This window comes from Falco cherrug (genome assembly GCF_023634085.1).
Source record: "Falco cherrug isolate bFalChe1 chromosome W unlocalized genomic scaffold, bFalChe1.pri SUPER_W_unloc_1, whole genome shotgun sequence".
NCBI lineage: Eukaryota > Metazoa > Chordata > Aves > Falconiformes > Falconidae > Falco > Falco cherrug.
This window is the reverse complement of record NW_026599288.1, coordinates 5,130,275-5,158,010: the sequence shown is the minus strand read 5'-3', so window position 1 is coordinate 5,158,010 and position 27,736 is coordinate 5,130,275. Positions and strand designations below refer to the sequence as shown.

Sequence of the window (27,736 nt, the reverse complement as noted above, 5' to 3'; positions counted from 1 at the left end):
CCTTATTACCTCATAACTCTTAGTATCTCTGATTTCATCACTTCAAAAATTCACCAGAAGCAGATAAAACCACAGTATCAGACTAAACTACACCTTAACTGCTGATTCAAATAAAGGCATTCTCTTCAGATATGCCTAATGCTTACAAATAATTTTGGCTGGTTTTGATCAAAAAACTATTATTACAATAATGACCAAAAATAATAATCCCGTTTGCAAAATGCCTTTAAGCCAGCCTCCTAGTCCCAACCAATTTCCACATTCAGAATACAGCATAAATACAGAATACAGAATAAATTATTTCCATCAAGGCAAAAAGGCTTCTCTTTAAGCACAGAGATGTTTGCTAGGTCAAGGCAGAAACCCATTTCTTGTAGGGGACATCTGAAGCACTTTTTTTGGTGGGTTTGTAATGAATTCCGTATTTTTCCTTGAGAAGCTTAAGCTGTTCCTCTTGTTTCAGGAGTGTTTCCAACTCTGATTTGTCGAATAGGTCCGTATTTCCCAAAAATACCATACTTTTCCTCCGCTGTGATTTCATACGGCAGGTTCCGAATATAAAGGACCCGATTGACCTCTGGGGGCAGCCGGATGTCAGCTCGCTTGGCCGCTTGCATCGCCATGGCGCCGATCGGAGGGGGGGGGGGTGCCGCCTTGGAGAGAAACCGCGGCCGGGAAGGGGCCTGCCGGGCCGCGCGCCGCCGCTCGCCGCTGCCGCGGGGGACCCGGATGCTATCCCATATGCTAATAAACCGGGTAATTCCTTTTTACAATCTATGTCCCGAACGCTCCGCTTTTCTAAAAAGCATTTGAGCGAATCGTACGTCGCTTGTCTCTCCATACCTTCGTCAGCGCTGTTGCAGCCTTTGCGAGACTTCGGCGACGCGTGGCCGGCGGGACCCTCTGTAGGTGCTCCCGGGCGCGGGGACTGTTCCCTTCCGCCTCCTGCGCTGCTTTCAGGACCGGTACCCGAATCTCCGTTGAACCGTGGCTCGCAGGTTCAGCCCTCTCTAGGGTCCCTGTTCGGGCGCCATTTGTTGCGACGGAGGGAAGACACAGTCGCTCAATATGAGTGATCAGCAGACTTCGTTTATTGAACCTTACAGTCACCTTTTATGCCTTCTTATAATTAGCTCATACATATTACAAAAGTTAAGCTCATTATTGGTTAGTTGCCTAAATACCAAGCCCACCCCTAGTTCCTCTCTGTAGTTTTCTGTTCCCACCTGCAACATTCTTTTCCCACCGAAATCTTCCTGTTACTGTGTAACGAGGACAGCCAAAGACAGTGTATTTTGCTTTACTTCAGATAAGCTGAGAGCGATGTGCATTTTTGTCCAGCCAGCTGGACTATGTCTATGTGACCCTTTTCAGCTAGCCAGTTATCCACAATTCCCCCGTTTTTATTTTGGGCGACATAGGCCTGGTTGACCATTTTCAATAACAGCGTTTTAACACAGGAAAATACACAGCCAACTTATAAAATCTCAGTTCAGAAGTGTAATTCCTGAAATACTTGAAAAATAAAGTTAGCTTGAAGCTTTAATTTAGATGCTCTTTCTGTTCCAGTGATATAAAAAGTTTAAAAAATTCAAAGGTAATTTTAAAGTTCTGAACATGGACTAATGCAAGCTCAAAACCCAAAAAGAAACCAAACTGATGTTTGACTAGGAATATTTGCAAATATTTTAGTGGAAAGTCCCTGACCATTAACAATTTTCTGTCCAAATAACAACTGCCCTTATGCAACCAACCAAGTCCATACATTTTCTGAAGAATACCTCATTGATATCAAAGAATTAACAAAGGGGAAAAATTAGTTCTAAGCTATATACATTCATAAGGGGATTTTTCAATAGTTACATACAGATTTACACACTAAGCCATAATGGCTTGTAGGTCATACACACAAGAAGAGTACGTTGCTTATCTGTCTGAATGTCTATGCTAAATTTGACAACTATGCCACAAGCCAAGCCTACATGGGTGCTGTGTGTTATGCACGTTCCTTAACAAACAGATGTATAATAGACAAATTCCCAAGATCTAGTCCCCAACCTAATTATATTATTTTGTAGCCAATTAAGGAAAATAACACAAATGTGCATATCTACATGTGCACACACCTTTTAGTTCAGAACCAATCTGTGATAAAAGGCCTTAGCCTTATGGCATCATTGAATCTTAACGAGTACAGTAATTAAAAATGCAGTCTTAATGTAAGTGCGATTTATGCTGACATTCCCTCAAATGCTACACGTGAGTATTTTTCACTCAACTGCCTCAAGTTAAAATAGTAGTATTTGTTAATATGTATTAAAAAATCATTAATTCTCTACAATAGCAGTTGACTTCCATAACACTATGTAAGCAAAAGAGGCTTAAGATGGGCTTTCTGAATACTAACAACTTATTTTAGACTGTCTAAACTCAGGTCTTGAAAGATTTCACTCTGCCAGACGTAGAAACACTGTTGCACTCCAGTTGTGATATCCCTTTTCCCAAGTTGTCACATGCACATCTCGCTCAAGCAACATTATTGTTAAAGTTTCTCTCTGCTACATAAAAGCATATTGCACTTGTAGATACAAAAGACAGCACCCTTACTTAGATTATTACCTTATTACCTCATAACTCTTAGTATCTCTGATTTCATCACTTCAAAAATTCACCAGAAGCAGATAAAACCACAGTATCAGACTAAACTACACCTTAACTGCTGATTCAAATAAAGGCATTCTCTTCAGATATGCCTAATGCTTACAAATAATTTTGGCTGGTTTTGATCAAAAAACTATTATTACAATAATGACCAAAAATAATAATCCCGTTTGCAAAATGCCTTTAAGCCAGCCTCCTAGTCCCAACCAATTTCCACATTCAGAATACAGCATAAATACAGAATACAGAATAAATTATTTCCATCAAGGCAAAAAGGCTTCTCTTTAAGCACAGAGATGTTTGCTAGGTCAAGGCAGAAACCCATTTCTTGTAGGGGACATCTGAAGCACTTTTTTTGGTGGGTTTGTAATGAATTCCGTATTTTTCCTTGAGAAGCTTAAGCTGTTCCTCTTGTTTCAGGAGTGTTTCCAACTCTGATTTGTCGAATAGGTCCGTATTTCCCAAAAATACCATACTTTTCCTCCGCTGTGATTTCATACGGCAGGTTCCGAATATAAAGGACCCGATTGACCTCTGGGGGCAGCCGGATGTCAGCTCGCTTGGCCGCTTGCATCGCCATGGCGCCGATCGGAGGGGGGGGGGTGCCGCCTTGGAGAGAAACCGCGGCCGGGAAGGGGCCTGCCGGGCCGCGCGCCGCCGCTCGCCGCTGCCGCGGGGGACCCGGATGCTATCCCATATGCTAATAAACCGGGTAATTCCTTTTTACAATCTATGTCCCGAACGCTCCGCTTTTCTAAAAAGCATTTGAGCGAATCGTACGTCGCTTGTCTCTCCATACCTTCGTCAGCGCTGTTGCAGCCTTTGCGAGACTTCGGCGACGCGTGGCCGGCGGGACCCTCTGTAGGTGCTCCCGGGCGCGGGGACTGTTCCCTTCCGCCTCCTGCGCTGCTTTCAGGACCGGTACCCGAATCTCCGTTGAACCGTGGCTCGCAGGTTCAGCCCTCTCTAGGGTCCCTGTTCGGGCGCCATTTGTTGCGACGGAGGGAAGACACAGTCGCTCAATATGAGTGATCAGCAGACTTCGTTTATTGAACCTTACAGTCACCTTTTATGCCTTCTTATAATTAGCTCATACATATTACAAAAGTTAAGCTCATTATTGGTTAGTTGCCTAAATACCAAGCCCACCCCTAGTTCCTCTCTGTAGTTTTCTGTTCCCACCTGCAACATTCTTTTCCCACCGAAATCTTCCTGTTACTGTGTAACAAGGACAGCCAAAGACAGTGTATTTTGCTTTACTTCAGATAAGCTGAGAGCGATGTGCATTTTTGTCCAGCCAGCTGGACTATGTCTATGTGACCCTTTTCAGCTAGCCAGTTATCCACAGATCCAAACCTTTTTTTTTAATAAACTTTAATGTTATTATTGCAATCTTTCTGAGAAATCCATATAAAGCAATTGTTGTCAATTCTATCACAACAGTATAGGCAGATCCTTTCTTGTGAAGAATGTCACGGTTTAACCCTGGCCAGCAACCATGCAGCCACTTGCTCACTCCCACCACAATGGGATGGGGGAGAGGATGGGAAGAGTAAAAGTGAGAAAACTCACAGGCTGAGATAAAGACACTTTAATAGGTAAAACAAAAGTCATGCATGAGAGCAAAGCAAAACAAGAAATTAATTCACTACTTCCCATCAGCAGGCAGGTGTTTGGCCACCCCCAGGAAAGCAGGGCTCCATCACACATAACAGTTACTCGGGAAGACAAATACCATAATGCTGAATGTCCCCCCCTTCCTTCTTCCCCCAGTTTGACATCATATGGTATGGAATACCTCTTTGGCTAGTTTGGGTCACCTGTCCTGGCTGTGTCCCCTCCCAATTTCTTGTGCCCCTCCAGCCCTCTCCCTGGCAGGGCCCAAGAAACTGAAAAGTCCTTGACTTAGTATAAACATTACCCAGCAACAACTAAAAACATCAGTGTACTATCAACGTTGTACTGATTAATAAGAAAAAATAGTTAATCTTAGGCTTGTTAAAGAAGTTTCTCCACCCTAGGTATCCCGTAGCAGAGTCTCAGGCTTTAAGTCCAATAAGGTGATTTATTTGAGTGGTACAAAGGCAGAAATGAGTTTGCATTTTGCCAACATGTTTTTTTCAGAATTACAAATGGAACTAGCTTGTACACAGACTGGCATAAGCTTATTAGAAGACTGCAGGGTAACATGTGCAAACAAAACTCTCAATTTCTCAGTAGTATTTTGCAATCCTTGCGCTACAAAGATATGCCAAATCTGTGATTTTGCATGATGATAGTAGAATGGTTACAAGTTCAAAACAGATTGAACAAACAGGATAGGAGTTAAGACTTTTGATGAGTTTTCCCCTTTATTTTGCATTATTTTTACCTGTCCCTAAGATGGTAGAAATAACCTGGCTGTAATGCCCTGATACTGTGTGAGGTGAGCAAGGTGTTGTCTTCTGCTAGCTGTAGCAATCAGATGTCACAGAACCTGACACCAGTTGCTAAGTGAGTATATTTGACTCGAGTGGTATTTTACAACCAAATTATCCAGGCCAAATAATCACAGAGCCTAAAGGGTACAGAGGTTAGTATGAGAAACCCATACATTAGCTAATTGTGAATTTTCCAAATAACAATAATGCTGTGGATTTAACAAGCTGGGAAGAGGTAGGATGATTCAGGTAAGTAGGACAGGATATCCCATCCTCCATGAAGCAATTTTGCTGGCAGAGCCCCCGTGCATGCCCCGAGTGCTTCATCCTTGCCCACCAAGGGAAAGGATGGAGGGTAGATTTTACAGGCAAGGGAGATCTCCCAGGCTGCCACACGGGGTAGCACCGAATGCCCTGCCCGCCCCCGCAGACCCCTATCGGCCCCGACCTGCGCCTCACGGCTTCGGTACCCCTACCAGTCCCACAGCTCCTCTTAACCCGCCGCTGCTACCTTCCAGCCCCTCACCCGCTGCCCTCCACGCCCGGCCCTAGTCCTGGACAGTGCTGGGGCTCCTGGGCCAGGGCTGAGGCGACACAACGGCAGGTTCTCACCAGGAACGGGCGGGCCTTGCCTGCAGTTGCCTGACAACCGCCTCCTCACCTCGCCAGGGACCAGCAACCGTCCTACTCTCACTTGCGGTCGGCAGCGCGCTCCCATTGGCCGTCCCCGCTTTGCGCTTGGCTCCCATTAAGCACCCGCTGCCTCTGCCGGTCCTTATTGGCGTGCCGCCCTCTGGTCACGCTTCGTCACTTTCTCACACCATTATTCCCTTCACCTTCTCCGCCAGCTGCGGGGCTGGACGGCGGGCGGGACCTGGGCGGTGGCAGCTGTGATTGGCAAGGGAGCTGCCGCTCAGGGCGCGGGCCGGGGCCCGGGCAGTGGGGCTATTTAAAGGTGCCGCGCGCCAGCACATTATGTTTTCTATCTGTGCATGCGGGTGAAGGTATGGAGAAGTGAACAATACTAGGAATTATCGCCTTGAATAGGTGAGGGCGGCTCGGTTCCTGGAGGTCTTGGGCTGGGCAATGTCCCATGCCTCTCCTTGCAGGGGTGAGGAGTGTGCAGAGCTGCGTGGGTGGCCGGGGCCACATGGAGCTGGAGTTGCCTGTGAGGTGTGGGTGTAGGCCGGCATAGCTGGTAGTGGTGTCTTCGGTGGATGCAAGTGCGTTTGAAGTAGCGTCTGCAGTGTAGTAAGAGGAGGGGACTCCCCCCCCCCCCCCGAAAAAAAAAAAAAAGTGTCTGAGTGTCACTTAAGGTAGAAGTCAGCTTGCAAATGGCGCTGGGTGCTCTCCAGAGCGTCATCGAGCATCGGCCCCTGCATGCCGCGGTGTTCTCGCCTGGTGTAGCTGGCGTTGCAAAATGCATCGTGAAAGACCCTGTAGTTCCGGTGTTGAAGGACCCTGGGTGCTGTCTTGCGTGCCGTGGGGGTCCTCCGGGCTCTTCCCCCACCTGCGGAGTGTTCCTAAAGAAGCCTGAAAGTGACGGCACTAGGTATGTCCCTTAATCGTCTCTGCCATGATAGAGGCGCTCACTCACACCGGAGACAGTGGGGTGGGCGTGACACACACCCTCATTGCGCAGGGCAAACAAAGGTAGCCTGATGCTGCCCCTAGGGATGCCATTGCTTTCTTTCTTAATAGCGTTTGTCGCCTAGGTGCGGACTTCTTGCCAGTAGTCCACTTGTGTTGCTAGCGGAGTCGTGATCTCGGATGTACTTGGTGCTAAACCCAGAGGGAGGGTGCCTTGGATCCCCGCGGCACACTGACCCTTGCGGGGCCACAGCAGCTCCTGGGGGGTCTCCAAGCCACTGCACTCCCTTCCATGGCTGTTGCTTCAGGAAGACAGTGACTGCCACTCTATTTCTCAGTGTAAGTCTGCTGCTTTAAAATCCTTAATCCTGCCCACTAGGGTCAGCTTCCTGGAGGCAGATATTATTCTGTGTTCCTTGCTGCTTTTTTTTTTTTTTTTTTGTGTGTGTCCAGCTACTTTAAAAAGAGTGATGGTACTGCTTGCCCTTACTACCATGGTGTGCAAAAAGGTGTAATTTAAAAACATTTGAAAAACTTTAAAAATGAAATGCTAATAGAGGTGAGATGCCTGAAAGATGGGATAGCCTGTGGTCAGGGACTGTCAAACCCAGGAATTTTGGATGCTGGTGGGTTTTATTTCAAGTTTTTATTGTGGTTTGCCTTCATGCTGGTGCTGCTGGGTTTATTGTGCAAGGTGCTTAAGACAACAGCGTTGTCCTCACCTTGAGGGACCCTTTTAGAATGGGTGAAGTCAGCAGGTGAATGCTCTGGGCTCCTCCACACAGTCAAGTGCATGTGTCGTCGTCCCCCCCCCCAGCTGAGAGCTGGCAATGGGATTCTGCAACATGTAAGGGTTAGGTGCAGGTTCACGGCCAGTGGGAGATGGGTGGATCTCGACACCCACACCCTGGTGGCTCCTTGCAGTCTCCCCATCTGGGTCATGGGTGATCTTGAGGCATGAGGGTGTGCTCAGTGCCCTTAGCAGCGTTGTGGGGTTGGCTTGGCAGGGGGAGTGGGGTGGCAGGCCCCTGGCTGGACACTGCAGCACATGGCACAATCATCTGAGCTGAGGGGCTTCCCAACAGGATGGATTAGGAAAAAGAGTTCTGTTCAACTGTGGCGCTTTGAATATCTCCAGAGAAGGAGACTCCACAACCTCTCTCAGCAGCCTGTTCCACTGCTCTGTCACCCTCAAAGTAAAGAAGTTCTTTCTCATATTCAGGTGGAACTTCCTGTGTTGCAGTTTGTGCCTGTTGCCCCTTGTCCTGTCACTGGGCACCACTGAAAAGAGCCCAGCCCCATCCTCTTGACATTCACCTTAAACACTTGGTTAGGGTTACTGATTCACTGGTGTATACATCCCTGCTGATCCCTGGGTCCTCCCTGATAATTGGCCACATAAGGCTGGCCGGTTGGTATAACAACCTGAGGTACTTGTGTCATCGCGTGCCTCCTCGCGCTCTTGTGAGCGTTTCCCTGGTGTGGTAGGAGAAAACCTTCTTTATTGTTTTGCAAAATGCCCTTTCTTTCCACAGCGAAGACAAGGAATCATCGCTGAGGACAGTTTAGGTCGTGGCGCTTGTTGTTTTTTGGAGGGGCAGTCCTGTTTACGATGTCCTAATTTACCACAAGAATAGCATTTCATTTGCATAGCAGCTAGTACTGTTAGTTTATATTCCACGGTGCCCACCTTGGCACAGGCTGACATCATTGCTTCTAAACTGGGTTCACCAGGTAATCCCTCTATTATTTTTTGACAATCAATATTAGCATTATCTTTGGCTAGTTGCCTTACTAGCATGTCACGCAGGTGAGGGTCAAACACTTGAGAAGCAACAGCATGTTGCAAGTTTTCCACAAATGGCAAAAACGGTTCTTTTGGACCTTGCTTAATTGCTGTATAACGCTGTTTTGGCTCTGCTAATTGTGCAGTTTTCAATATGGCTTGCATGCCTACATTTTTTACCTGATCTAATAATATGGTGGGCCACTGAGCTTGAACTTGAGGACTGGCATATTGCCCAAGACCCATCAACAGATCAGGCCCATGAGCAAACTGGGGATCATATCGTGGAAGATTCAAATTATGCAGTACCTGCTGTTCTGCAGTTGTTCGCCACGTGGCGTGGAAAACTGCTAGTTGCACAGGTTGGAACATAACTGTGCCAGCTGAGAAATATCAAAAGGAGTCAAAGCATCCATGGTTAGCAAATGCAGCAACTGCAGTGTAGGCGGAGAATTCACCCCGTACTGAGAAACAGTTTTTTGCAAGTCCTGTACTACTTTCCAAGCAAATGGTGTGTGAACGTGAGGATTACCAGCAGCCACATCTCCCAATACAATAGGATATGCGTGCAGTGCATCGGTGGAAGGAGTAGGAAGATCAAGGAGCGGTCCGCCTATCTGTTCTACTAAATCCCAGTTCCCGTCTCTCAATGCCCCATCTCTTACAGCCTGCCAAAATCGCCGAGGGTCGCGCGTCATTACTGTACCACTGGAAACTGGATTTTTACCACCTCCACCTTCTTCATTGCCTGTGACTGATAACGTTGGCGTAGCTGGACCCCAATCCGGGTTTTCGGCATTTCCATCCTGCGCAGGCAGGGCCGGAGCCGAGGGGGCAGGCGGGGGGGGGACACGGAGCATGGTGGGGGAAGGCATGCCGGTTGGGGGGAGGCAGGGGGGCTGGGGTCGGTTCACCGAGGCTTCTGCTTGTCGTCCTCGGAATCGGTATCAAGTATAAGTCGATGCAGTTGGAGAGATTTAGGGGATTCGGGGCATTGGGGAGTGGTGTCTGGTAAGGGACAGACTCTCCCCCTCCCCCACCCCCTCATCCTCTTGTCTGGATTCTGGAGGGGGATACAGGGGAGGTTTGAACGATGTACCCTCATTCGCAGTTTGCTGAGTTTTTAAGCCCCCACTCGCGTCTTGTGGACTCTGCAAATCTCCACTCGCATTTTGCTGATTTGGCAAGCCCCCATTTGTGTCATGCGGATTCTTGAAGCCCCCTACAACATGTCTAAGCAGTCCCCAGGTAAGCAAAAACCCGGATGCCTCTTTGTCTCCTTTTTCCACAGCTTCTGACAGTGTTGATCCTAAATTGTCCCAGGTCCACACACTAAGAGCAGTCACGGGGGACATTTCCACGCCATCTGTTTTGGCCCACAATAACATATCTTTTAACCGAAGCCCATCTAAAGTAATTCCACGCTTCTCTAATACTAATTTCCACATTGATAGCACCATGGTATCTTCTTTAGATAACTTACTCCCCGTGTTGTCCCTGGTGGCTCACCTTACCGGTGTCACGTTCTCCCGGGATCTTGCAGCCCCTCGCTGCGCTACTCCGCTTCACCAGGCTCCGCCTCCCCAGCAACCCACTGGTCACAGTTTCAGGATCACTCCTGACACCCCTTACCGGGGTCTACATCGGCACAGTCTCAGGGTCTCTTTTTGATACCCTTTACTGGGATCAGATAGGCACCAAATCAAATGGGGTCACCAAATGTGGTGATGCAAGTTGAGGCAGACTTAAAAGAAACACTATGTCTGTGTGGCTGGGTTCGGACAAAATGGCCTTTATTGTTTATACAAACTATTTATATATCTTAGACAGTGCAGGTGTTAGACCCTGATAGGTTTTTGTGTCCTTCTTCTTGCTTGCTATTTGCTGTTGCTGTAGGTGCCCGTATGCTGCGGTTCTAAGTTCCGGTTCTTCACATCCTGTTTACATACCTGACAATTTGTGGCTGTCTTAAAGGTACATGGCTAAGTCTTTGAGGTCAACTAACTTATCTGCAGATCCGCTGCAGACCCCAACATTTACCCTGAAGATATTTGTAGGCATTGATAAGATCCCCTCTCAGTCTTCTCTTCTCCAGGCTAAACAGGCCCAGCTCTCTCAGCCTTTCCTCATCAGGGAGATGCTCCAGTCCCCTCATCAACTTCATAGCCCTGTACCCTCTCCAGTAGTTCCCTGTCTCTCTTGAACTGGGGAGCCCAGAGTTGGACACAGATGTACCCCAGATGTGGCCTCACCAGGGCAGAGTAGAGGGGAAGGATCACCTCCCTCGACCTGCTGGCCACACTCCTCCTAATGCCCCCCAGGATCCCATTGGCCTTCTTGGCCACAAGGGCACACTGCTGGCTCCTGGGCAACTAGCTATCCACCAGGACTCCCAGGTCCTCCTCCACAGAGCTGCCTTCCAGCAGGTCAACCCCCAGCCTGTATTGGTGCATGGGGTTGTTCCTCCCCAGGTGCAGGACCCTTCACTTGCCTTTGTTGACCTTCATTAGGTTCCTCTCTGCCCAACTTTCTAACCTGTCCAGGTCTCACAGCTGAAAGCTGTGTTGCTATTCAACATCAACCATTCCTCCAAGTTCTGTATCATCAGCAAATTTGTTGAGGGTACACTCTGTGACTTCATGCAGGTCACTGATTAATAGGTTGACTGGGACTGGACCCAGTAGTGACCCCTGGGGAACACTGCTAGCTACAGGCTTCCAGCTAGACTCTGCTACTGATTGCAACTCTATTTTCTTAATGCTTGTTTTAACATACATTGTGTGAAGTCATCATTCCTGCATAGAAAGGCTTTATTCCTTTATACGGCTCATGGTGATTCTATGGAAGAAGCTGGGTAAGGTCAATGTGATGGTACAGCTGGGCACAAAAGGGACAAGTGTTTTGTGAGGATGTAAGCAAATGTACAGGAAGATGGTGCCTGTGTAATAGATAAGATTAAAGTAATAGAATATACTATGTCCTAAAGTATAGTGACGGTGAAGTTATAGAGTTAAAACAAGAAAACTTGGTCTAGCAGGAAGAATCCCTGTGTGTTTATCTCAGCCAGACATGTTGTGTGGCATTCCAGCATTCAGGAATGTCAAAACAGAGTATGCTTAAAAAAACCATACCCAAGTGAACAAAGAAAAAACCCCAACCAAAACCACAAAAAACCACCACACAAAACACTTAATTTTGTTTATACTTGCAACTTGGATCACTTAATTTAAAAACAATTTTGAAATGTCCTGGCCTGTTTTAAGGCTGAGATTTCCTGGTAAGTATAAATTTTAAACTTAATGTCTCAACTAGCAACATTACAAAGAAAACACAAAACATACACAAAAAAACCCCCTAGTGTTTCTAGCTTGGTTGTGTAAAATTGAGATTTTGCATATAAGCAAAAATAGAATAATGAACACTTAAGACTAATTTCTCAAATGCTTAACGTTAAGCATGTGTTTTGCTTCAGTGAAATAACTTGGGCTTAAGCTACATACATTCATTTCCAGGGTTGAAATTGTACTTATGCTTAAAAGATCATCTTAATATTTTAAGTTTTATAACATTTTATGATGTTTGCAGTATGTTCAGACCAAAATGTCACCTGGAGGTGAAGGCGTGCCCTTTATAGAAAAGGTTAGGTTTTAGGTATTCTACAAGTTCATTTGCAAATCTACAGAAAATTAAAGTACGTATGAAGTAGGTCTCTAAAAATGGATGTGAATGAATCAGCTGGATTTTGTGGCTTTCTTTTTTACTTAAAGATCTACCACGATGCCTGGGTCTCTTCCAGTGAATGCTGAATCCTGCTGGCCCAAAGATGTGGGAATTGTTGCAGTGGAAATATATTTTCCTTCTCAGTATGTTGACCAGACAGAGCTGGAGAAGTATGATGGTGTGGATGCTGGGAAATACACCGTTGGGCTAGGCCAGTCAAAGATGGGATTCTGCTCTGACTGGGAGGATATCAGGTCTCTCTTTTTGACTGTGGTTCAGAAGCTCATGGAAAGGAACAGCCTTTCCTATGATTGTATAGGGAGATTAGAAGTTGGAACAGAGACAATAATTGATAGGTCAAAATCTGTAAAGACTGTCCTGATGCAACTTTTTGAAGAATCTGGTAATACGGATGTAGAAGGAATTGACACCACGAATGCATGCTATGGAGGCACTGTTGCTCTCTTTAATGCTATTAATTCGACTGAGTCCAGTTCTTGAGATTCAGGTTATTTACTTGAAAAGTTGCATTAGTCTCTATCTTTGAGTAGTCTGCCTTGCAATTACAGTGTTGGTTTTTTTTAACCATATAAAACCCAGAGGGTAAACTCTTGTATGCTTCTGAAGTCTTTCTTAAATGCTCTGGGTGTTTGCCACTAGTTCAATTACATGCAAAAAAATAATGACATGGATAGTCATTACTGGTCTTTTCCTGTAAACTTTGGCAGCCAGGATTGAAGAGCCCCTTAATTCTGGAGTCATCTCCTTTATTAACTAGTTTTAAAATTGCTGATGGATATTGAAATGTGCTAGATTTTTGGTTACTTTTTATACTTATTTCTGTGTCTTTCACAGGACGTTATGCACTTGCTGGAGACATAGCTGTGTATGCCAGTGGAAATGCCAGGCCAGCAGGTGGAGCTGTTGCTGTTGCTATGCTAGTTGGTCCAAATGCTCCATTAATTTTTGAGAGAGGTTAGTCCTGTGAGAAAGTAAATACTATTCAGCCAGATACTGGATCTGTTCTGAAGTCTATCCCTTGTTTTTGTGGGTTGCTGGAGGGCTGGATTAACTCCCACTAATGTCAGAAGTTGTACTTTGTTTCCTCTTGCTTTGTGTTAACTTGGCCAAGTCTTGTTAAAGGAGGCAGCAAGAAACAACTAGAGATGCTTCTATCTGTTTTTTTCCTTGGGGATTCTCCAATAAAATCGACAAAGTGGACTAGAGCTGAATAACACAGCACTCTACTTTCAAGGTGAAATGATGAAAATAATTTGTTTGCTTGTTTGTCATGATCAGTCCTACTGTACTTGAGTAACAGGTGATTGAGAACCACGTGAAACATTACCTTAAAGGGTCTGAAGTGCTATGAAAACCTGCTTGACTGAGGCCAAATACTACTTGTTTTCCATGTGTTAACCAATGTGTTCAAACTGACTCAAAGCAGCTGAATAAAGTAATCTTCAAACTTTGTCAATTTCTCTCTATCAGGGTTGCATGGAACCCACATGCAGCATGCATATGACTTCTATAAACCAGATATGATCTCTGAATATCCCATAGTTGATGGTAAACTATGTATACAGTGCTACTTCAGTGCATTAGATTGCTGCTATGCTGTCTATCGCAACAAAATCCACACCCAGTGGCAAAAGGGTATGTAGCCTCACATGATATTGCAGGATCTGGCAAGTATTGGAGTGTGTAGCTATATAGATAATATATTTTCAAGTTTTAGCATCCAATCTAAAGACTAGTACATGGTTCCTTTCTTTGTGTGTTCTGAGACAACTGAAGTGTTCACACTCTCCCATAAAGAAATCTTACATTTGTTTTGGTATGCTTAAGTACCTGATAGTCAACAAGCAGTAGTCTCTACAGGCTTTTGTTGGTGTAATGTATAATAACTTAAGTATGTCGTTCCCTCCTCTACCAAGGCTCTTTAGATATTGAGATTAATATTTACATGTTGTATAAGGATACTGTGGTTTTATGTTGGTTTTTTTTTACCCCCATGTGTTTAGTAATTGCTTTACCTGTATTAGGAAGCATAGATTTGAAGAATAGATAGATGAAGCAGATTATTATTTCAAAATGTTGGGTAGAAATACTGAGATTCTGTTTAAGCTTAAAACTTTTTCTTCTAGAAGAAAAAGGATAAATATTGCTAGCTGGTGCACAAGATCAGTAAGAAACTAATTTTTAAATAGAAGTAGCAGCAGTGTGTTAAATGAACTTGCTAGCAGTAAATCTTAAGGTTGTCTTATGTATGCTGATGTGTTATGACTGGTATCCTGCCATCCCTCTATTTTATTTTAATACTTGAAGTGAGTACTAAACACAAGTTGTAACACAACATTTCTGCCACTTTCAGAGGGGACAGGCAGACATTTCACCTTGAATGACTTTGGATTCATGATCTTTCATTCTCCCTACTGTAAACTGGTACAGAAATCTGTGGCTAGACTATTGCTGAATTACTTTCTTTGTGACCAGAACCTAGAAACAGCAAATGGTGTTTTCAGTGGTTTGGAAGCTTTCAGGTGAGAATGGCTGTTGACTGTCTTAAAATAGTCTTAATTTGTTAAACACCCAAGGTATTTTTCCTTGCTGCCATTTTAGTAACTGCTTCTGAACCTTATTTAATAGGGATGTAAAACTTGAAGATACATATTTTGACAGAGTTGTGGAAAAAGCTTTTATGAAAGCCAGTGCAGAGCTCTTCAATCAGAAAACCAAAGCTTCGTTGCTCATAACCAATCAGAATGGAAATATGTATACCCCTTCAGTCTATGGTTGCCTTGCCTCTCTTCTAGCCCAGTAAGCATAAAATTGGAAGAAGTAATAGCTTTTTATATGTAAGCACATAAGTTATTTGTTTCAGAAAGCCTTTTGTAAAAGCACTGTCTAGCAAACCTTTTCCTGCTAATTGTCTTAAGAAGCAAGATTAAAGTTAAAAAAATATTCTGCATATATAACTGGGTCAAGTGATAAGTGGATTCAAAATTTCTGTGTCAGAAGCTGATTTGAAACAGAGGCTTAATGCTTTTTGAAGTACGACCTTATTTGTAAGGTGATGTTGAGGCTGGGAAAAAGATGTACACACACTCAAACGTCCCAGTGGAAAAGAGACTCTGAATGTCTTCTCTGTTCCGCTATAATCATAGAATGGTTTGGGTTGGAAGGAACCTTAAAGATAATCTAGTTCTAACCCCCCTGCCATGGGCAGGGACACCTTCTGCTAGACCAGGTTGCTCAAAACCCCATCCAACCTGGCCTTCAACACTTCCAGGGATGGGGCATACATGAGTTCTCTGGGCAACCTGTGCCAGTGCCTCATCACTCACAGTAAAGAATTTCTTCCTTGTATCTAATCTAAATCTACCCTCTTCCAGTTTAAAACCATTATCAGAGTGTAGTGATAGGACAAGTGGTAAAGAGTCCCTCCCTATTTTCCCTTTAAATACTGGAAGGCTGCTATAAGGTCTCTCTGGAGCCTTCTCTTCTCCAGGCTGAGCAATCCCAGCCTGTCTTTATAGGAGAGGTGCTTCAGCCCTCTGATCATCTTCATGGCTCTCCTCTGGACCAGTTTGAGTAGGTCCATGTCTGTTATGTTGAGGGCCCCAGAGCTGAATGCAGTACTCCAGGTGTGTGTGGGGTCTCATGAGAGCAGAGTAGAGGGGGAGAATCACCTCCCTTGACCTGCTAGTGGTTATTCTTTTGATGCAGCCCAGGATGTGATTGGCTTTCTGGACTGCAAGTGCATATTGCTGGCTTATTCAGTTTTTCATCTACCGGTACCCCCAAATCCTTCTCTGCAGGGCTGCTCTCAATCCACTAGTTGCCTAGCAATAATAAGTAAAGCTAAATTAAATCAGTATTTACTGAAACAAATTGTGTGTTTGAAGGGGGGAAGAAAACCCAACAATGACAGATTTTTACAAAATCATGTTAAGTTTAACTTAAACCATTCCTCTTGAGTCCTTTTTTCTTTATTGTGACTTTGCATTCTAAGATGTGATTGTTCATTTCAGGTTTTAGGTCACTTAAGAATGAAAATTGGTTGCCTTCTAGATAATTGTATCCTGGGCATTTCTTTGTTTTCTTTTGCTTAGGTAGCTTTGAAAATCATCATTTAACAGCAGTGTTTGAAATCCTGTTTCTAAAACTTATCGTTTATGCGTTTAGCACATTAAATGCGTATTGTAGCTGATATAACCTGGCTAATTGCTTTAAGTTAGCTTTCTAGTTATTTAAAATTGGCACATTGGCTTAATTCTCACTTTAAATAACTGTTCCTTGATTTGCAGATACCCCCCAGAGCAGCTCGCAGGACAGAGAATTAGTATGTTCTCGTATGGCTTTGGTTTTGTTGCTACATTGTATTCCATCAGAGTTACACAGGATGCCGCTCCTGGTGAGTGAAAGGAAGCAATGTTAATTAACTCCTTTGCACAGCTCACCTAAATGCTTTGTTATGCCCACCAGTATAAGTAAATCTGCAAAACAATGCCTAATGACAGTAGTGTTAAACTGAAGATGTTCCAGCTCCAGGGAATGTTTTAAGTGTCTCTTTGGACAAATAGATAATATTCTTTAAATGCTTTAAGCATTTTCCTTGGGTAATTGAGAATACTTTTAAATTACTGAAACTTTTTAGCTTCTCTAATGTGAAATATTTTGAATGGACTTGAAATGCTAGTGTACAGTTCTCAGTGCTGGTGCTACATTACATGATGGTTGTATGTTGTAGGTTCTGCACTGGACAAAATAACTGCTAGTCTTTCTGATCTTAAAACAAGACTTGACTCAAGAAAATGCATTGCACCTGATGTCTTTACTGAAAACATGAAGATTAGACTGGAAACGCATAATTTGGGTAAGAATGTCATAAATATAAATAATTCCTAGTCCTACAGCAAAATATGTACTGCTTAATTTGCATGACTTAAGTGATTAAGGTGTAGAATAAAGGAAATATCTAATTCTTCTGAATAGCCTGTAAAGTGTTCTTCTATAGCTTGTGTTCATTGGTCTAGTATGGTTGAAATGAAAATGAATATTTGGTTTTCCTGTCTTACTACTTGCAAACTGCAAAGGCCTGTATTGTATAAAACTTTCACCAAGAACCAACTAACAGTATGTTATGGCTTTTCTTACAGCCAACTATATTCCACAGTCTTCAGTAATAGATCTCTTTGAAGGAACATGGTACCTTGTGCATGTGGATGAAAAACACAGAACTTCTTATGCACGGCACCCAGTCATGGGTGATGGACCTCTGGAAGCAGGAGTTGAAGCTGTCCACCCAGGCCTTGTTAATGAGGTGAACACTTAGCACTCTTAGTTTGATATAAATGGTGGAACAGTTTATGTGTTTGTCTTGGCATGTGCACGTATGTTAAGAGGAAGTGGTTTAACAAGTTATATCAAGTACTTTGTTAAAATATGTAATATAAGCCAGAAATTAAAAAAAAAACATGAGATTTAAAAAAATAAATCTCACCATAATAAGAACAAACTGGCTCTTTTCACATAATCAGTTTGCATGAAGCATGATAGATTTGAATGACTTGAGACCAAGCTGTCCAGTATAGTATGAATGTTGTTTGAGAGTTGGACTAGCCATGAAGTATGAATGTTTGTGAACTAGAAAACCATATTTAATACTTTGGTGGGGTTTTTTTGGGTTTGGTTTTGTTTTGGTTTTTTTGTTCCCCCTTCTTAGCACATCCCAAGCCCTGTTAAGAAAGCACCAAGAATCCCTGCAGCAACAGAATCTGAAGGCATTACTGTTGCCACTTCCAATGGGGAGCATTAAGATATCTCTGTGAGGTGGGGAATGAAAAAAGGTGTAAGGGCAGGGTGAGAGAGAGAAAAGACTACAGTAGTACTGAAACTTCAGTGTACAGTAGTACTTCATTGCAGCATGGGAAAAACAGTGTAAACTTGAGAAGACTTGTAATATGGTGTGCTGATACTTACAGTATTTTCAGAACACTAAAATCATGAATATACTGGAGATGGAGGAACTTGCCTGGGCCTTTGTGGATTCCTTAATGCATCTCAATTTAATTGCTGCATCGTAGCTGTAATCTATTACGAGGTCTTTGTACATAAAATAAAATCTTCTACTTGCTTTTTCCATGTAAGATGACTTAACCTACACTGTTAAATTATCTACTTGTACTCAAAAGTGGGTGGCAAAATAGTCCAAGCTTTTGATGTTGGGGTTCTCAGTGCCTTGACAGTAAGCAGTCAGTCTTTTGAATACTGCACTTGTCTTTCCCTTCACTTTCCCTTTCTTCTCCCAGTCTACCTCCCATCACACCATTGCTTTGGGAAAGGTGTAGAACCAAGTAACATTCATTATTAGAGTAGACTCTCTCTCCCCTGTCAAAATGACTGGATCGAGAATGGCTAGACTGACAGGTGTGTTTGTTTTTTGTTTGTTTTTTTTTTTTCTCCCAAGAAACTCTGACCTACTGTTTAGTTACTATGTAATTCCTCCTAATATCCATATTACCTGCTTTATACCTGTGTTATAAATCACAGCAGCCTGGGAGGAAAGAAACAAGGGAGGTAGTAGTTTTCTTCTAAAAACCAAAAAAAGGTATATTTCTTGAGTTCATTGATTTAGCACATTTCAGGATTGTTTAACTGTAATAGAAATCTATTGTATAAAGAATAGTGAGAGGCCAGAGATCCAGACAAAGTGATCTTCTTTCCTTAGTTTGCCAATTAAACCAGCTCCATAATATCTAGAAGCTTTATTTGAAAATTCTGCTGCCTTAAATATTATAAGAGACTGTTTCTAACTTTGGATTTGGCTTGTACTTTGAAGTCCTTCTCATTATTGGTAATGTTGTAGGAATGGGATTGTCTTCCCTCCCATGCAAACTAAAAGCTATCCATTTTGCAAGTGGTAGATAGATAATGCTAATGGGGAGTCCATTCTGGTAGATTTTTAAGCCCAGATTGGAAATGAACTATGACATCAGCCCTGTAAGCTTGTAATATATATTTAAATTGAGCTAACATACAGAATGAAGTTCTGTTGAGTTTTATTTCATTGCTAATTCTGCAAAGATACATTATCTAATATAAAGTAGAAAAAAAATTGTCAACTTGCCAAATTACAAATTTCTTGTGTGCAATGAAGTGTTTGTATTATGTCACTTGCTAGGATTTGCTAACACTGTATTTGTACAGTCAACCCTTGGTAAAATAGTTATTATAATTTGATGAATACTAATCAGTTTGTTTTGCTGAAAACGATGGAGCAATGATGCATGAAGACGGTGTTTGCAAGTATTTATTTATTTTTTTTTTTTTAGACTGCCCTTGTGAAACTTATCTTGGTACCAGAAAAAAGTATACTGCTGTGGAACAAAGTCCACTGCTGGCAGTGGGCAAGCCAAGAAGTGAGCTACTGGCACAAAATTAACCACAGGGACCTCATGGTCTGTGAGGCTGATCCTTTATTTTAATAAAGTTTGAGTTACTTGAAACCTGTTAAGTAGTACTGACTCATTGGGTTTTCATGATGCATTTTTCTTTAACAGGAAAAAAAGATGAAACTGTCCCTATGAAAATTCAAAGTTGTGGGTTCACAATCTGTGTGGACCTTCTGGATTTTTCTTATTAATATCATTCTGTTACAAAAATGGAAAGAAAGGATTGCTTAGGCTGGTGGGAAACTGTTACTTCAGGGATGTGTTTCAAGGTAACTTAAATGTTTTCAGATGGAAACTGTTTATAGTGGAGGAATTAATTCTGAGCTTATGAAATACAATTAGTCTTATTACTCTTTTAGGAAAGATGGTATTGTTTTATTATCCCCTTCTCACAAATTGTGAAAGGAGATTGGTTCTTGCTTTGTACTTGCCTGAACCTTACTGAATTCAGATTCCCATGGGTGGCTTTTCAGAGTTATTCTGTTGCTAATGTACATTAATTATTCCTTTAAAAGTCAACCAATCAGCTCATCAGTCTCCATAATGGATAAGGCATTTCTACCCTTAAATTTGAAAGTACCAGCTGTACCTTTCAACCTCGTATTGGTTTACTTGCCTTAATTAAGAGGCTTTTCCTCTTAGCTTAGGCATTTCAACTGTGCCTATTTGGAGAAGGACAGCTACTGTATTCTTCCATGGTTTACATTGGAGCTGATACCGAAAATTGAAGTATAAAATACTTGATTAAAGCTGAAGGTAGGAGTATCTACATCTTGGTGATGCCCAGAACAATTGGAAGTGTCAGGCTATCCAACTTGCAGTGGTCAAGAGTATCAAAATCAGCTTTGTGCTGGCAGTAATAATATAGCAGAAGTTAGTATAAGCCTGTAATACTCAGTATATAAGCAGATTTTGTTATTGATTGCATTCAACTTTCTCTGTTACCTAGTGCTAAAGCAAGAATTTAAGATTACATGAGTTTTGAGCATGCTTATCTTTTTTTTTTGAGGAGCACAATGGGAGTCCAAGCAGTTCTAGACTGTCAGAATTGTGCAAGTAATGGAAGGTGTCAGAAGGTTAGTAGATGGTAGCCCAAACAGCTCTGCACTAGGAATTGCAGTCACACATGCAGGGTTAACTTGCCTTTGAGTTGTGACAAATTAGGAACCTCTACTGTGCAGGAGCGGTCTGGAAACTAGGACCATGCGTGGCAATCAGCTGAGGGGAATGTGCTCGAGCTTGTCTAGACAACAATTAACATGATGAGGCATGTTAACAGAGCACAGGGGAGTGGGAGACGGATGGCGCCAAGGATGGCGCCAAGGAAAGGTAACACCTTGCGGTTAATTGCTGGTAGTTAACCACCAATCAGGGATTGCCTAGTATGCAGTGCTTAGCTTCAAGAACCAATTAGTTTAAAACGCGCAGCTTCTGAAAGTGTATAAAAACGCGTGCTTCTGTACAATAAATTGACATTTGCTTGCATCAAGCTGCATCCCGTCTCTTCATTCGCCGCACTACTGTTTCTTTAAACAAAAGTAAAAAAGAAAGGCTCCAATATATATCTTACCACATTTAATGTGCTGAAGAAGTTTTAGAGAAGAACTTGTAGTAGTTTAGATTGTCTGGTTTCTGCTTTAAATTTAATTCTCTGCAAAAACTGTCCTGGTTTGCAGTGGTAAAATTGTTAAACAAAGGTAAAACTTTATTATTTTTTTTTTTTAAATAATAGCTCTTATGCTTGTACTGAGAATCTCCCAAGCATGTTGTGCAATACTATTTGATTTTATTCTTTTTTAATAAAGATCATATCCACAAATGATCTCTTACTTGTTTTACTTGAGTTCTTGCACTGGATATACAAAGTTTCTGGATGTGCTGGTTTTGGTTGGGGTAGAATTAATTTTCTTCATAGTAGCTGTTATGGGGGTATATTTTGGATTTGTGCTGTAAATAGTGTTGATAATACAGGGATGTTTTATTGCTGAGCAGTGCTTACACAGAGCCTTTTCTGATTCTCACATCACCCCACCAGTGAGTAGGCTGGGGGTGCACAGGAAATTGGGAGGGGACACAGCTGGGACAGCTGACCCCAACTGACCAAAGGGATATTCCATACCCATATGATGTCATGCTGAGTATATAAAGCTGGAGGAAGGGGGGCACATTTGGAGTGATGGCATTTGTCTTCCCAAGTAACAGTTCTGTGTGATAGAGCCCTGCTTTTCTGGAAATGGCTGAACACCTGCATGCTGATGGGAAGTAGTAAATGAATTCCTTGTTTTGCTTTGCTTATGTGTATGGCTTTTGCTTTACCCATTAAACTGTCTTGATCTCAACCCACAAGTTTTTTCACTTTTACCCTTCCAATTCTCTCCCCCATCCTACATGTGGTGGGAGCGAGCAAGTGGCTGTGTAGGGCTTAGTTGCCAGTTGGGGTTAAAACATGACACTGGAGCAAGGGGTGAACAAATGCATGAGAGCACTCTGCCTTTTAGTGCTTCAGTGTGACTTGGAGATAAGGCATTTTTGGTTTATTTAAAAATTATGAAAAAATGCAACACCAAGACTTGTGAAAAGTTAATAAACCCCTTTGTTAAATGTGCAGAGTAGAAAGCCTGCAATACAACTTAGAATGCAGCTTGGATGTGTGCTTCATCCCACTGTAAGCATGAATTCCTTTCCTCAAGTGTTGTTCTTTGGGGTCTGGATGGGATATCATAAAAACATGTTCAAGTACCCTTCTGTAGACCCTGCATGTGTCTCTTCCCTAGTTATTTTGAATGTGGTGTTCTGAGATTCCCAGATCTTCCAGAATATTTTTCACTAAAATTTCTTCCTCTTTGAGTATACTGACCTCTGATAAATACTTCTGATTCAGTTTTCAATGGCTTTAAAGGTTTGGGGTACTATATCCCTTTTATCTGTTCACTTTTCATAGTAAGTTTGACAGGGTATTGTTTGGTTGGTACTGGCTGAAGGACTCCTTTCATCAGTTTCTGGCAAGTTTGAGAGACAAGGAAGCAAACTTTATGTGTCTTCAAAAATACAATTTTTCAGTTTGGCCTCTATCTGCCTGAAGTGGCATGATACCTGTTGTCATAAAGTATAACAGGATTCCCAGTGCCTCGATAGCTATGTAAATGTCAACACAGTTTTCATCTCGGAAGAGTTCAGGAGCAACATAAGGAGAGCCACAGAATGTATATAAAGTTTCATCTCTTACTGTGCTGAATCCAGTCTCCCACCTTAACACAAGTGTTACTAGTGTAGAATACATTTTCTGCTTTCAAGTCCTGGTGAATGATATTATTCTCATGCTGTAGAACATGGTATACATTACATGGTATATGAGAATGAGCTGCCAGAGGGCACCTTGAGCCAACTTTAACAAATGCTATTTTTACTACTTAAACTTGCAGAACAGTCTTCCTGTGTTTTTATGCTGTTGTTTTAAGTAGCTGTAGTTACTGTGCAAGGTTCAGAGGAGATGGTACTGGAAGTAGTTAATTGCCCTTTTCTGCCTTTTATAAAGGCAGATGCTTTGGACTACACAAATAGCATCATCCTAAATCCAGTTGCAATACTGAAGACTAGGCAAAGGGAAGCGACTTGCTAGGTGTTAACTTCACAGATTTGTTCCAAAGTGAGGATCAGGAATTAATGGTCTTAAGTGCTAATCTTCCACATTCAATAATAAGCAAGCTGGATGTTTGCAATACCTAACAAGAAACCTCTTCCCTGGAATGCTTTCTTCTAGTGGAAGAGTGATTGATCCTATGTTTTGAAATAGATGGAGGAAAGAAATTAAGCTTTGTTAGTTGGAGCCTACAGCAACTTAAAACAGAACAGGAGAATGCTGTTGCTAAAGAGGTGGTTCCACCCACCAGATGTTTCCAGTTCACTATCCTCCCAAAAGCTGGCAAAGGAGAGGCAGTAATTCCAGGTGGATGTGAAAGCTCTCTTAGATACCTTTAAAATAGCTCTTTTCTAGCTGTTTTGTTGTTCAGAAACATGGGCATGTAGGGGAAAATTACTTGGGGTGGGAGGAATTAGAGAAAACTGGGACCTAATAGAAGCATAGTATTACAGAAAGCTTGTTAGGGTAAAATACAGCTATCTCCTTCAGGATGGTTATCATGTATGGCATCTACATCACCACAGTTCCCTAAGCAACACATCCTGCCAGCACAGCACATGCTGATAGGAGTGACAGAGGGTGGAGCAGAGTGGAGACACCGTGGTCATGCTCCCTGCAGGAACAGGAACTTGATGGCACCACACAGCTGATAAGCTGCATAGCAGTTGTCAGTTGAAGAATCCATGAGATGTCAGCTGCTGAGCCAACTGTTGTGAAATGACTTTCCTCAGGTGAAATAATCTCATTGTAATACTAATGCACACCTCTATCCCAAAGTTACCTGCCTCCAAGGTACTACTACACCTCACTGGGCAAGTGATACTAATCAGCAACAACAATATGTATGACTAGAGTCACTCAAGCTCCACCTAAATGTGATGGAAATGGACTGGTCCTGGACTGAAATAAGTCCAGGGCAGGAGGAATTGTTGTCTAAACTCCCAGATTACCAAACTGATTTAGTGTTCACAAAGTTAGGTCAAGCTGACCCACTCTCTAAAGTTGTTATAAATGAAAGGGCTTCTAATCAAGGGAGTCAGCCTTGGGGAGGATGAGAAACACAGAACAGACAGTGAAAAGAACACCATCATATAAGTTACACAGAGAGAAGCCTTCAAGTGAGGGAAGTTCTGGCTATGAGAGGAGACAGGCTGATAAGGTGTTGCAATCCACTGGCATAGACAGAAAATTAGTTGAAAATAGGACAAAGGTAATTGTGGTAGTGGGGGATTGCAACCTCTGACTCAAATAGCCCCCCCAAAAGAAAGCAAAACCCCGCTTGAGGAGCATGCATAGTTAGCAGAGAGCTTCAGTAAGTGCTATCTGAGGATGCATACTAATTTTCATTAAAGTGAGAAACTTGTAACCAGTCCTGTGTATGATGAATAAATATGCAATGTACTATGAAATATAAAAAAGCAGACAGATGAGGGGAGAAGTTAGGGAAGAGTCCATTGTAACTTCTGGGATCAGTTGACGGGCTGAACCTGTCTTCTCCCCCATAGGGACACCTATTGGGTAAGAACTTTATCATATGCACACTAACTAACCACTGCTAGCTGTTATTAGTGATTATAGTTTGGTTGTATACCACTTCAAGCTTGTGTTTTGCAGACAGTCCCTATCACTGGCAATCATGAACCTTATTTTGTCACGTTTTATATTAATAAAGAGTGTTATTCTGTAAACTGTTAGTGTTAGTCCTTCGTGGGCGCTAGCAGTCGCTGGCAGTGGGTAACATATTCAAATAACGTGGGAAGATCCACTGAGGGGTCCCCCTTATGCTGTTGGTGCATTTCCCTGAACAAGTCAGTCAAATTATTGTCCGACCCAGCAGGACTGTTCAGTGAAGGATTTCTATAACGCTGACAGACTGGTTGGGCACAAGGGTCTCAGCTTTCCTGGGGTGCTGATAGACAGATCAAACACTAGGGGTTGAGAAAATCCCCCCCCCCCCCCATTCACATGACACTAAGCTAATACACTAAGACCTGTGAAGTAGAAAATAAAATATGGGGGAAAATCCCTTTTATCTTTTTGTAATATTGCATGATTAAACCAGCTAGAAATAGAATTAATTAGTCTTTGAATTGCACAGAAACTTGCATTAAAAGCAAAGACAAAAAAAGGAATTTATTAGAAGAATCCATTGATTTCCCAGGTCTTTGAAATACATGGGAGAGATAAATTTGTAGTCTGACTGTATTTTGGAATAAAATTTACCATCTCAAAACTTTAACCTGGCCACTGTCTTTTATTTCCTTCCCTGAGGTATAATGCAAATTGATCAATTATTTGCCTTGGAGTTGTTCTTCTAAGATAAAACCAGCTTCCATTAAATACGTATTCTGAAACAACAGAGATGCAACAAAGTCTTTAAAATAACAGAACAAAATTACATACAATTACCTGACTAAAAATGAATGACTCAGGTTGTCAAGTGAAAAAAGTACTGAGTAGTAAAAGATTAAGTGTTCATAAGGTAAATTTTGAATGGATCTGGGCAGAAGATAAGCAGTTGCTATTATTTTTGAGGAAGGCATTTGAAAAGAAATAAATCCTGCACTGCATTTTGAAACATAATTTATACTGTCTGACATTTCCAGTTTTTCAGAGTAATGTCTGAGACAGATTTATCCTGATTCAGCATTAACAAGCCATTGCATTACCGTAATTATATTACTGAACTTGACTAAAAGAAGGTGTAGATGTACATATACAATATCCAAATAAAAGTGGCAGGAGCCAGGGAGAAACAGAGCAATGTCATAAAGATTGGCTGCTCAGTTTTACAAATGCTGAACTGTCCCCTGAAAGTAGCTTTGCAACTGCTCTGTCCTTGCCAGTTTTAAATGTCCCAAAGTGACTGCAGTTCTGAGAACTTTTAGAACACTTAGAGAATAAAAACCTAGGTAGAAAGACATGTATTTGTGCTTTTTATCTAATTGACAATTAGATTGGAAACATTTAGAACCCATCAGAAAAAAAACACTGAAATGGAAAACAGTACCAGCTGTATTTCTCTAGCTATGTATGAGCATGCCACCTTCTCAGACCAACATGATTGTGGTGGATTGACCCTGGCTGGCTGCCAGGTGCTGACCAAGCTTCTCTATCACTCCCCTCCTCAACTGGACAGGGGAAAGAAAATACAATGAAAGGCCTGTGGGTCGAGATAAGGACAGGAAGAGATCACTCACCAATTACTGTCTCAGGCAAAACAGACTCAACTCAGGGAAAATAATTTAATATATTACCAATCAAAATCAGTAGGATAGTGAGAAATAAGAAAATAATCTTAAATCTCCTTCTCCCAACCCCTCCCTTCTTCCCAGGCTCAACTTCACTCCCGATTTCTCTACCTCTTCCCCCCAATCAGTGCAGGGGGACAGGGAGTGGGGGTTGTGGTCAGTTCATCACACAGTGTCTCTGCCACTCCTTCCTCCTCAGGGGGAGGACACCTCACACTCTTCCCCTGCTCCAGTGTGGGGTCTGTCCCATGGGAGACAGTCCTCCACAAACTTCTCCAATGCAGGTCCTTCTCATGGGCTGCAGTTCTTCACAAACTGCACTAGAGTGCGTCCCTTCTATGGGGTGCAGTCCTTCAGGAACAGACTGCTCCAGCACGGGTCCCTCATGGGGTCACAAGTCCTGCCAGGAGCCTGCTCCAGTGCAGGCTCTCCATGGGGTCACAGCCTCCTTCAGGCACATCCACCTGCTCTGGAGTGGGGTTGTCCATGGCCTGCAGGTGGATATCTGCTCCACTGTTAACCTCCATGGGCTGCAGGGGGACAGCCTGCCTCACCATGGCCGGTCTGTCTTGGAGCTGGCTGGAACTGGCTGTGTCCAACATGGGGGCAGCTTCTGGCATCTTCTCATAGAAGCCACTCCTGCAGCCTCCCACTACCAAAACCTTGCCACGCAAACCCAGTACAGTGGTCCTCTCACCATGCAGACCACCTGCTCCTCAGACTGGCTCCTGCCTCTGACCCTGTATTTGGATACCACATACTGAGAAACCTCTGCACTGCAGAGTCCTGCTACCAGGTCTGCCATCTGTATGTCCTCCCCAGCCTCTGCAGGCACAGAGCCATGCAGGGGAATAATCACAGGCTCACTAGAATCAATGAAGCTTCAACTAACCTCTGGAAACTGCTTAATGCATAGTAAGGCTTCAAGACTTGGCAAGAAGCTTAGCAGGAAGCGATCTGATCTTATTTGACATCCTACAGGTCATAAGTTACTAATCTCTGAATGTCATGTTTTAACCCCAGCTGGCAACTAGAGTACCATACAGCCGCTCACTCACTCCCCCTCCCCCCGGAAGGATGGGGAAGAGAATCGAAAAAAAGATAAAACTCGAGGGTTGAGATAAGAACAATTTAATAATTGAAATAAAATAATGAATAATAATAACAATAATAATAGTTATAGTAATAACAATTGTAATGAAAAGGAGGGA

General features: G+C 42.8%; 2 protein-coding genes and 1 pseudogene across 2 annotated transcripts in view; 1 reads left to right on the top strand and 2 right to left on the bottom strand.

Moving 5' to 3' along the window:
• The window catches only part of LOC129734868 (uncharacterized), an 806,097-nt gene that overhangs the window by 181,710 nt on the left and 596,651 nt on the right, over window positions 1-27,736 (bottom strand). The gene's annotated exons all lie outside the window — the stretch shown is intronic.
• On the top strand, window positions 12,235-18,019 carry LOC129734867 (hydroxymethylglutaryl-CoA synthase, cytoplasmic-like). The gene is given in 9 exon segments (XM_055700215.1): window positions 12,235-12,685; window positions 13,033-13,152; window positions 13,669-13,833; window positions 14,552-14,720; window positions 14,827-14,997; window positions 16,488-16,594; window positions 16,931-17,056; window positions 17,340-17,503; window positions 17,906-18,019. Coding segments are annotated over 9 exon segments (1,566 nt in total). The 3' UTR covers window positions 17,999-18,019.
• Window positions 22,231-27,330, bottom strand: LOC129734955 (serine/threonine-protein kinase NIM1-like; annotated as a pseudogene).